General features: G+C 34.6%; 1 protein-coding gene across 2 annotated transcripts in view; it reads right to left on the reverse strand.

The window, feature by feature from the left end:
• Positions 1-382: 382 nt before the first annotated feature.
• LOC106882625 (autophagy-related protein 16-1) overlaps positions 383-12,171 on the reverse strand; it is an 81,750-nt gene continuing 69,961 nt past the window's right edge. For both annotated transcript variants that reach the window (XM_052967334.2, XM_052967333.2), the window contains 7 exons: positions 10,881-10,952; positions 9,146-9,266; positions 8,089-8,268; positions 6,911-6,995; positions 5,670-5,717; positions 3,367-3,465; positions 383-1,113 (listed from right to left, as the gene is read on the reverse strand). In XM_052967334.2, coding sequence (XP_052823294.1) covers positions 1,020-1,113; positions 3,367-3,465; positions 5,670-5,717; positions 6,911-6,995; positions 8,089-8,268; positions 9,146-9,266; positions 10,881-10,952 — 699 coding nt within the window. In that variant the 3' untranslated portion in view covers positions 383-1,019. The remainder of the gene's footprint in view (positions 1,114-3,366; positions 3,466-5,669; positions 5,718-6,910; positions 6,996-8,088; positions 8,269-9,145; positions 9,267-10,880; positions 10,953-12,171) is intronic.

Raw genomic sequence — 12,171 nt, forward strand, 5'->3', positions numbered from 1 at the left:
AATGCAGTGGTTAGGAGAATGATGGAAGGATGAGTGATAAGGAATAGAAAGAGAAGTTGCAAGGAAGGAGGGAACTGAAAGATGGCTATAAACAAGGCTAGAAGTGGTCAATGGTAAGAATGAAGGATGGATGCCAATAGGAAGAAGCAGTAGTTGTAAACTTGACAGGGACATTAGGTGAAATCCCCAGTGTGTATACATAAAGTGCACAAAACTGCTTTGAGAACCTCACTTATGTTGTGTCAGAAGAGATAGATGGGATTCCTGAACACTGTATATTGCTAATCATTTTCGTCTGTCAGGTTGATTCCCTGTTGAAGATTCTTGAAACTTGAACACCCAAACTTCATCACAAAATCAAAAATAACAACAGACACAAAGCTAGAACTGTTTCAATAAAGATTAATGTATGTTCAAGTGTACTGTACATTAGGTATGTATCTTTGTTATTTCTTTTCTGTAGAAGTTGAAATTGATATTGGTTGATAAAATGCAGTAAAAATATTACTGCTGGAAGTCATTTCAGTGAATGATAATCATTATTATGGTGGGCTAAAAGAAGAGTTTTACATGACAGCAATAAGCTTGAATCAAGTAGTGCAATAAATTTGGCTGATAAAACTGTTTGAAAAGTCAGGAACAATTTGATAAGTTTACAATGAAGCAGCAAATATTAGTAAACCTGCCATCTGTCCAGAAACTTCTTTTGCTGTAACTGATAAAGCAATTTTTAAAAAATGTACCATTTACAAGTACACTCTGTGCAGAGATCATTAGAAATGGTATTAATTAAATAATTTAAATAATTTCTTTTATAACATCATTGATGTTATCATTATGATCTTTATCTGGGCAATTTTGAAGTTTAGCCATCTGACAGATTTGTACATTTATGAATTGTAAATCATATTGCTGTTTAAGAGCTGACATGAAAATATGATTTATAAATATTGCAGCTTTATAAGCTGGCACAATATTTTTTCCATTTTTTTTCAGTCAATTTTCTTTGTTTTAAAAATTTAAAAATCGGACCATAAAATCACTTTACGATGTTTCTCACAACTAACAATACTCGAACCAGTTGGGTTCCAAGAACAGGCAATTACAGCATTACTGAAAAGAGATAAACAGATATAAATCGTGGGATACATAATATATTATCTTTAGTAGATGGACATCATGTAATGTATTATTATCTTTACAAGATGGACAGCATGTGAAATTTTAAACTTTAATTAGTAGAGCTGAGTTTTGAATTGAAATGCAAAATAAAATTTAGAATAAAGAATAAATTCTATGAAGTTTTTTGTTTGTCTTAACATCTCTCATATTTCACTTGAGAACAGTTGTATATAACATTGATACATTAAGAAATATCTTATCTGTTTCAGTCATTAGACTGCGGCCATGCTGGGACTGCCTTGAAGAACATTTAGTCAAATAAACCATACCTAATACTTATTCTGTCAGTCTCTTTTGCCAAAATGCTAAGTTAATGGGATGTAAACAAACCAACACCAGTTATCAAGCAGTGGTGGGGGACAAACGCACACACATGACGGGCTTCTTTCAGTTTCTGTCTACCAAAACCACTCACAAGGCTTTGGTCAACTCAAGGCTCGACACTTGCACAAGGTACCATGCAGTGGGACTGAACCCTGAACCATGTTGTTGGGAAGCAAGCTTCTTACCACACACAACATCCTCACAAAAAAACTCTTTGATAATATCATTGTTTAGCAGTTGTTGGATTAAGTTCAAAGGTATAGTGCTACAAGTAAACAGTTCTTGGTCTTAAGTATATGATGACAAAGTCAGCAAGCTACTTTCAGGAAAAAGACCTTCTGGGAGGAGTAACCATCCACCCACAAAAGAAACTTATTAGACACCATCCACTAATATTGGTATTACTAATTTTTTACTAAGTTTTTAGAATAAAAAAATCAGTGTAAATAAGCTATAGTTACTTCATTAGTATCAGCAAGCTCACAGGAGCTCTCTAAATGTAAAGTAACCAAACTGAAAACACAGTAATGAAGCAGCAAAACAGTTTCCTATCTCCTAAAGATTAAAATCTATAGGGGAGGCTTCTCCATCTCTTCTATACAGATCAAAGACTGAAGTTATATAACATGGAGTCATGAAGATTAATATTGAGAGTAATAAATAGGATTAAATATTCCACTATGATACTCTTTTGTTGTTATATTTCTACTGAGATATGCTACCTTTGTTTCAATTAATTTAAGAAATAATGGAGAATTTAGTAAAATAAATTAGAAATGATCTAATTATAAATCTCAGAGAGAGACTTAAGCAGCAGTGTTACGATAAAGCAGTTGTATACTGTCAACTTAATGTGACAGTCCCAATAAGGGAATCATACTGCTGCTATTTAGCCCTAGGAAGCTGGACCACTTCCTGTTGGCCTTGACATATTTCCTGTGTCCTTATATTTGTGAGGGGGAGACAAGCACCCCCACCCAGCCTAGCCTGCATTCAGGGACATGTTTCTGAGTCTTTGCTTGTCATCAGCCTGAAGTAGCATGACCAGCTGGTTGAAGATGCCTGTCAACCTCTCACAGTGAAAACACATTCACTAATTACAAAAATTAGAAATGATCTAATTATAAATCTCACAGAGAGACTTAAGGACACAGGAAATGTGAAAAGGCCGACAGGAAGCAGTCCAGCTTCCTAGGGCTAAATAGCAGCAGTATGATTCCCTTATTGGGACTGTCACATTTTCAGTAAAATAACTTTGTTATTAAGTTGGTGTTTGAAATATAATTAACATGAAACTGAGGGAACTTGTGAATTATACAGAAAAATTAGCTCAAATTCAACAATAAGTGCATCGATTTTGACTTGTCAATGTATTTCCTGTCCCTGTCAATTTCATTGGTCTGAGAGGACCTGTGGGGGGTCATGGGGACAGCTCCTACGCCTACACCAAACTAGTTAAAAACAAGAAAAGACAACTGTCCAAAACTGAAGTTCTAAAAATGAGTACCTTTAGACCTCATAGATGCTGAAATGATATATATATATATATATATATATATATATATATATAAATATATTTGTTGTATGATTCATGTACAAAAACAACATGCTTGTTTAGGAAATGTGTAAAGCCTATATGTGTACATGTTCATTTTTGTCCCCCGAAGACAACAGATCTTATGTACCAGTTATATATATAGACTCATATTGTCATCCACCTCAATGTGTGTGTGTACATATTTTATTTACAAACACACAAATTTTTAATCAAAAGATTTCCATTAAACAGTTTTGATAGTGAGTCACTATAAAAAATACAAAACCAAATATGTAGATATATATAAATTCAGAAATACTTACTCATGGCCTTTAAGAACTTTATCTAATGTGTGTTTCTGTGTGTCCCATACATAGAGAGAACCTTCCTGTGAGCCAGCCACAGCATAACTGCTATCAGGGCTTCAAGATCAAAAGAAAAACAATCAAACAATATTTCTACATTTGTTTACAATTCTTTAAAGCTTTAGTATTTTCATTGTCTTTTTGCTTTTTTTTAATAATGTTATAATTATTTCATTTGTTTTCACAAGTCAGTCAATGACCTTATCATCATCTCATTTCACTTAACTAATAAACTTAAATATTTTACTGAAGTACATATAATACTGCTGTATGTCAATGTCTAAAACTTACTTTATTATATTGGAAACAAATATCTAAACAAAAATTTTGATCAGTTCAAACATGTTTGGCACATATCTGGCCTGTACAAAAGCTGTCTTCACTACTAATTAGCTGTGAAGAAACTTTCTTGCTTCAGGCAATGTGTGCTGAAAAACACCAACTGTCATTTCAAGGAGCCTTCTCTCGGCAGAGTAGCGAATGCATTTCTAGCTTTGTGGCGATCATCAGCACTGTGTATCGCAAGAGAAACAACCTAAAATGGCTTCAGAAACATTTGTATCCTAACAGTAAATCAACATCAAAAGACAAGCTGATTAGGCACAATACTGGCACCAGCTAATCATCATCATCATCGTTTAAACGTCCGCTTTCCATGCTAGCATGGGTTGGACGACTTGACTGAGGACTGGTGAAACCGGATGGCAACACCAGGCTCCAATCTAAATTTGGCAGAGTTTCTACAGCTGGATGCCCTTCCTAACGCCAACCACTCAGAGAGTGTAGTAGGTGCTTTTACGTGTCACCCGCACGAAGGCCAGTCAGGCGATACTGGCAACGGCCAGGCGGCGAGCTGGCAGAAACATTAGCATGCTGGGCAAAATGCTTAGTGGTATTTCGCCTGTCTTTACGTTCAAATTCCGCCGAGGCTAACACTGCCTTTCATTCTTTCGGGGTCAATAAATTAAGTACCAGTTGCGTACTGGGGTCTATCTAATCGACCAGCCCCCTCCCCCCAAATTTCAAGCCTTGTGCCTAGAGTAGAAAAGAATATATATAAATATATGTATTTCTTAATTTACCCTTGTAAATTTGATCATCTTAACAGCAGATTTACCTTAAAAGTACTTTTGTAATCACTGTTAGTTTTTACTTTTTTCAACAATATGAAATTATTTTTAAATTATAACATTTTATCACAAAGATACCAACATTTTGTTAATTTCCAAATCTAAGTTTAACCTTTTAGTGTTCAGCTTATTCTGTCAAATGTAATGTTTACTTATTCACAATGTTTTGACTTTATCATGCATTATCTCCTAACTTCAAAATTTCAACAATGTGATTGTCTACTTTTAGAATGACACTGTAGGGTTGATGTGAGAAACCAGGTCTAGCCAGTTTGAACAAAAAAACAGGTAAAACATTTGGGCTGGATATGGCTGGTTTAAATGTTAAAGGGTTAAAAAATATATCTTTTGAATGTTCACTAAAAGCTTTTAATGATTCTCTGAATTCTTTTACTAGTTTTGGTAAGTGGCCTGTGGCTATACTGGGGCAAGGGATCTTAATTGATTATACCAGCATCATTACTTTGTCTGGTACATGTTTTATCAACCTGGAAAAGCAGTACAATAAAGTCATTCTGAGCACAAAGAGATATAATAGAAGATCAAATACAAAGAACTTTCCTGTGATGCACTTATTTTGCTATCCCTTACCAATATATATATATATATATATATATATATATATATATACATATATGTGGGTGTATGTATCTAATGAGCTTCTGCACAGTTTCTACTAGCAAATTTTACTTACAAGTTGTGGGCAACCTAAGGAGACAAAAGGTAGAAGAGGAATTGAACCCAGAACCACATGGTTGTAAGCAAACTTCTTAACCACAGAGCCATGCCTGTGCCAATAGTAAGTATATTACCATAATTTCAATTGTTCTGAATATTTCTTAATATCATTCCCTTTTTTCCCCCCTCTCACATGGATATCCTATAGACTACAACTACAATAACGCCTCTCACTAATACCATCTCCATGAAACAGATATTCACTCTTCATGACATTATGCACAAGATGGGTTGAGCAAATGACTTTTCCCTGCCCCATATGTTTCAAATCTGTATTATCTCATCTGTGTGTGTGTGTGTGTGTGTGTGCGCACTTTAATCAAACTAAATCCACAAGTGTTTTCCTTGCTTTACCTTCTGAAAATTAAGAAGTTGAAAAAGATGTAAACTGACCTAAAAACAGCTCTACTCCAGTCACAGCTTACTTTGAATTCATCAGCACTAGCAAAAAAAAAACAAAAACATTTTATATATATATATATAATTGTTAAAGAGAACAACAAACATTAAGGCAAGGTAAATATCTCAAGTCGTATACAATATTATTATTGGAAAAAATTAAAAGTCTTACAGCTGTTTCTGGGATATTCCATCATCAGAGACAAATAGGGAAAATGAGAACGGTATATGTTTGTTGTCCTCTTTAACAATTATAAATCTGCCGCATTGAAAATCTGCAATGGCTCCATAACTACCATCTTGGCTATAACCTTGGAGCCCTAATAATCTGTTACAGCACTTACCTAGCATACCTAATCGTTTAGATCACCTGTGAGCAAAACCCCATACTTTGTATAAATATATATAAATAAATACAAACACAAACAATATATATATAGAGAGAGATACATATATATAGATACATACATACATACATACACTCTCTGAGTGGTTGGCGTTAGGAAGGGCATCCAGCTGTAGAAACTCTGCCAAATTTAGATTGGAGCCTGGTGTTGCCACCCGGTTTCACCAGTCCTCAGTCAAATCGTCCAACCCATGCTAGCATGGAAAGCGGACGTTAAACGATGATGATGATGATGATGATGATACATACACACACACACAATTTAAATGTAAATTATAAACAATATATTGGTGCACATTTAACCTTTCTGTGATTAAAAAACAGCACACTCTCTACAGAATAAGCCACAGAATAGTCCAACACGCTTCACCTAGTTATTGCCAGTTTATCAACTGTGCCCACTTTATTCATGAGAGAGAGAGAGAGAGAGAGAGAGAGAGAGAGAGAAAGAGAGAACAGCTTTCAACTCTTTATTAATAAATGAACTAAATACTATTGATAAGCTGGCAACAAACATGTGACACACACTGAGTTGTTCTTTGGTTCCCTCTACAGAGAGATAGAGCCCTGCAGTTTAATCATAGGATCTGTTTACACAAGGTTTATTAAGCACATGCCAGTAAACTTATTTACAATTTACTCACATGAACATTGTCTCAGTACTGTAAGTTAATTAGTTTTAATATATAGGTTCATATTTAAAATAACACACATACATACACAAGATTTCACAATTGTAAAAATTTATTTCTTATTATGAAATCTGTTTCCTTATATAAAGGGAAACAGACTTCATAAACTGAACACTAATATAAAAATTCCCACTCACTTTAATATTGCTAAAACACTACATGTTCTCAAGTCTAATATCTTTAAAGAATCATCCCTTGTACAACATAAAATTTGATTTCCATCTGAAAATACATATAGCAAAGATAAAAGTGTATGAAATTAGTGCAATTAAGAAAAATGTAATTATTATACATTGATTTCATTGTCAATTTAATTAACCTCACTATATTTTAGCCATATCATTTTATATTTGATTTCTCCATACTGACATAGAAAAATCAAATCTGAAATTAGAATTATACGTTACTACAGTCTAGGTACTTTTTGTGTCAGGTACAAAAGAAGTTGTCTGAAGTTGCACAAACAACCTTGGACACCTTTTTGAATTCCTCACAACCATGGTCACCTTTCTGAACTCCTCACAACCATGGACACCTTTTTGAATTACTCACAACCTTCAGCACCTTTTTGAATTACTAACAACCTTGGGCACCTTTTTTGAATTCCATATGTCTAACACTAGTGGACATGCTTACAAAATAAAAAAACAACAAACTTTTGGAAACATTTTTTTCATGCTCAGAATTGCTGAAGTACAGAGTAAACTACCTGCATCAGTTCTTAGCTGTCAAGACACTACATCCTTCAAAACTATCATGCCTCCTGAAATTCCCCAACAGTACACATCAGTTTCTTTTTTTTAAAGACGTATTCACTATTCATTTTCTGTGCATATCCTATGTACAGTTCATGCAGTTTTGATTACTTTTTCTGATGAGTTGTAGTGCACTTGAGCACAGTATACAATAAATTCATTATCATTATTTTATTTTAAAGAGAACCCTCTACTTTGTATTAATTTTTTTTTCCTCTATATTTTTTGAGTCACTGCTACCATAAAAGGCTTCCTTATGGAATCTCTATGTCCTCCAGGTAGTAATTATATGAAATCCAACAGCATGAAAGCAAAATAAATGCTGGCAGTTTTCGAAATGAGAAGTAACAAAGTTGAGCGAAAAGATTGCCAAATATTTTGTCTGATAATCCACTGATTTTACTAATTCAAAATTCTTTGAAATCATAAAAGCCATTGGCTGTTTTGGAACAGAAAAAGTTAATCTATTAACAATTAGTTCAATCAATACAAAGAAAAACTTTTACACTATTTTATTAAAAAAAAAAATTAAAATATACTCATAATAAAACATTCCATACCTTTTGAAAGATCTAAAGAAGTTACTCGACCACCTAAGGACACTTCTTTCACAACTCCATCTCCAGACGTTCGATTGTCCCAAAAACGAACTTTCTTATCAAAATGACCACTTATGATGGAAGTTCCTTGATGTGTGACCAAATCATTGCAGCTCGATCCAGCAAAAATAGTTCGGATACCTTTACAAATTAAAAGAAAATTTATTGACACATAGTATATAAATAACTTTTGGATTACTTATTCATGTAAACATTGTGAAATAACTTAGAATAAAGAATTCAAAAAAGCATTGATGGATTAAACAAAACAAATGTGTGTGTGATCATCACTGTTTTAGTGTCCACTTTTCCATGCTTATATGGGTCAGATATTTTTTGCTGAGGTGGATTTTTCTATGGCTGGATGCCCTTCCTGTGTTCAAGGAAGGTAATGTTTCCTCATGACCAGACATGTTTTCGCAGAAGATTGGAAATGAAGGGCATGAAACATACTCTTGCATGAAGATGCTGCTCAATTACAACAATTACAAAGTAAGACCCCCACCCCAATAATAAGTTTCTTTTATTTTCTGTTTACCAAGTCCATTTGCAAGGCTTTGGTTGGCCTTGGGGCTATAATAGAAGACACTTGCCCAAGAATCCACACAGTGGGACTGAACCTGAAACAGTGTGTTTCAAAAGCATTCATGTCTGTGTGTGTATGCATGTGTACCCTTGTTATGACATCATGGTTGCACACAAGCAATGTTGTTTGTTTCTAGTCTTCTGTGAAAAACATGCCAGGCCATGGGGAAATGTTACCTTGCTTGGAAACAGGTGAGGGCTGTGACAAGAAGGACGTCCAGCTGTAGAAAATCTGCTTCAATAAGCTGTGTCCAACCCATGCAAGCATGGAAAAGTGAATGTTAAAACAATGATGATGAATTAAGTTTTTTTTAACAGACTACTTACTACCATAGCTTACAAGCATTGTTAAATTTGGAATGTATGTACAAAAATAAAATCACCAAAGCCAAAGTCATTTGAATTATAGAATGAAAACTGAAATACTTCATACATGCTCGACTAACAAGATCCCATATCTTGAGTGTTCTGTCGTTGCTACCTGATACCACTTTCACTGTATCTCCAAAGAACTTGGCTGCCAGAACCTTGCCACTGTGGCCAGTCAAAGTATGCTGAAGAAACAAAAATAAAAATAGGTGACTGTTGAAAGTTATTAAAGCAGAATAAATAAAACTGAATAATTTATCATATCTAGTGTACATTGTTTTATACTATAAACTAAAGGCTTCCATCATAAAGAAGGTTGCCAAACGTCATTAAAATTGATCTGAACTGAAATTATGATTAGAAGTTATCAAGTGTAGAAATTTAATACAATTATATCTTTTGTTTTATTTAATACTGGTTTCAAATTTTGATACAAGGCCAGCAATTTTAGGGTAGGGGTAAGTCAATTACACCGACCCCAATGCTCAACCGGTACTCAATCTCAAAAGGATAAAGGGTAAAGTAGACCTTGGCAGAATTTGAATTCAGGATGTAAAGACAGATAAAATGCTGCTAAACAGTTTGTTTGGCATGCTAACAGTTCTGCCAGCTCACTGCCTTAATGTATTACCTAACATTAATGTGTTCATTTGCATATACACCCAGACCAAATATCTGAGTGTATATAATATAGCAAGAAGAATAAGCCAGCAACTTACACTTGCATAAATTATAACAAAAACTATCACTTAAAGAGTAAATGTGGTCATTAACATCCTTACAACAAACCATCATCTTCAAAATTATATTTTTAGTCAAAATCTTTTGGATATCATTTATAAACAAATTGATTTTCTTGGAAAAAGTTACTGATATCAACAAGAAGAAATACTTCAATACACTAATTTCTAAACTGTTCTTCAGGAAAACATTAAAATTATGAAGCTAGCTTTCATTTTACTACCTTTAAAAACCATATTTTTGTCTAAAGCTTATAAATATTGGTTTCGTTAATCAGAAAATTAGTAATTCTTCTTCAGCAGAGAAGGGAAATAATTAACTAAGTAGCCACCAGTGCCAGTTTTACATCTGCTTTCTATGCAGTTAGATAGGATCCAAAGGGTCAAAGGACCACATCTTGCACAGTGTCCCAGTTTAGGCAAGGTTTCTACAACTAGATGCCCTTCCTAATGCCAACTACTTCACAGAGTGTACTGGTTGCTTTTTTCATGGCACCAGAAAGCAATAATAACTCTAGGTTGACTTGAATCCAGAATTGTGAGATAACAAAACTATTTTTAGTCCAGTATTCTACTTCAATATTAGCTATTTTTGTTAATTCTGTTTATTTCTTTGTTTATAATGTAAACTAAAATTTAGATACCATTTACTAGAGTTAGCATTAGTATGCAACTTAAGGGCACAGAGTTGGCTGTGTGGTTAAGAAATTCATTTAGCAACAACATAGCGTTCAGGCAGATCCCATTTTGCAGTGTCTACTACCAAAGTTTGGTAGAGAGAATGCTGTCAAAGCGACTGTTGCTGTTCTTGCTGGTGGTAGATTTAACTCACTGTTTGGTTTAATATTGCTGCCTGTTATTTGGGTACCTTAAGTAGAGTCCATTGTATTGCATGCTTTCAAGACAAACAGCCATTCTGAGGATAACTATCTCCCTCTACTCTATCAGCACAGAGGCTCTGAAGGGGGTCAAGGCTAATGCTATTTCTCCTTTGTCTAAATAATTAAAAAATAGTAATAAAGTTATAGTATTAAGAAAAGAAATGATTAGAATACATACTCGTAATCGGTGGTCGGCCAGAGACCAGACTCGGCTGGCGAAGTCATTTGAAGCACCTAACACAAGTCTTTCCTAAAACAGTCAAGTTAATCACATGTAAGAAACTTAATATAAACATCACATGCTAATGTAGACATTGTAAAAGGTGGAGATTATAGGTATCTCAATCAAAACTATTAACTTTTCTGTTTTCCCTGGTAACATCTGCTCTTAAAAAAAATTCTCTTTTACCATTATCTGTACACTCGTCACAGATAAAAGTATCACGCTTGTTGATAAGATATCACTGGGAAGACTTAAATATAGCTTAGCATTTGATAGACTATTTAATCCAAGAGGAAGATCAGTGCAAGACTTGCCAGACTGATGTAACACTGATGTGTACAGGGTAGAGGTGGTGGGTAGTGGGTGGTGGTGGTGGTAGTAGTAGTAGTCGTCCTAATGTTGCAGTTTAAGGGTAAAGAGGAGAAGACACAGGCTGGCTTCTGAGCCATCTCTATGTTTATTGCTTGTAAGCCATCAATAATATCTTGTGGAGAGATAACTTGATGCAAAGTAGGAAGAATAAATAGCTTTGTAATTGAAGTGAATATGAGTTGCAATGAACCTGTAGTGAGTGTTTTCCCAATGTCAAGTGTTACTGCCTTATATTCATTTCAAAAGGAACTGGGAATGGTCTCAGAAAATTTTTTTAGATAATTCTGGTGTGGAAAAAAAGAACAAAAAAAATCTGCAAATTGCTGGGAAAATGTCCAAGTTGCACAAACCTCACCCTCTCTTAGCTCCTATGACACTACCCTCATCACTGCTCTTCAACCTCATTGCTTGTATTCTAATCTTCCTTACACAACCTACAACCACACACAATTTGTACATATGTAGCTTGGTTGTATTGTGTCTACTTGTTCACTTGTCTTAACTCTATACCATCTTATCTTTATATAGAGTCTAATCATTGTTCCTACTTTCATTTACAGATTATATTGGAAGTAGTTGATAGCTTCCGTTACCTAGGTGATCAAGTCAGTAGCGGGGAAGGTGCGCTGAAAGTGTAGCTGCTAGAATAAGAATAGCCTGGGCAAAGTTCAGAGAGCTCTTACCTCTGCTGGTGACAAAAAGCCACTCGCTCAGAGTAAAAGGCAGACTGTATGATGCATGTATACAAACAACCATGCTACATGGCAGTGAAACATGGGCCGTGACTGCTGAAGATATGCGTAAGCTTGCAAGAAATGAAGCCAGTATGCTCTGATGGATGTGTAATGTCAGTGTGCATACTCAACAGAGTGTA

The sequence above is a fragment of the Octopus bimaculoides genome, chromosome 4 (assembly GCF_046866305.1).
Source record: "Octopus bimaculoides isolate indiv1 chromosome 4, ASM4686630v1, whole genome shotgun sequence".
Classification (NCBI taxonomy): Eukaryota; Metazoa; Mollusca; class Cephalopoda; order Octopoda; family Octopodidae; genus Octopus; species Octopus bimaculoides.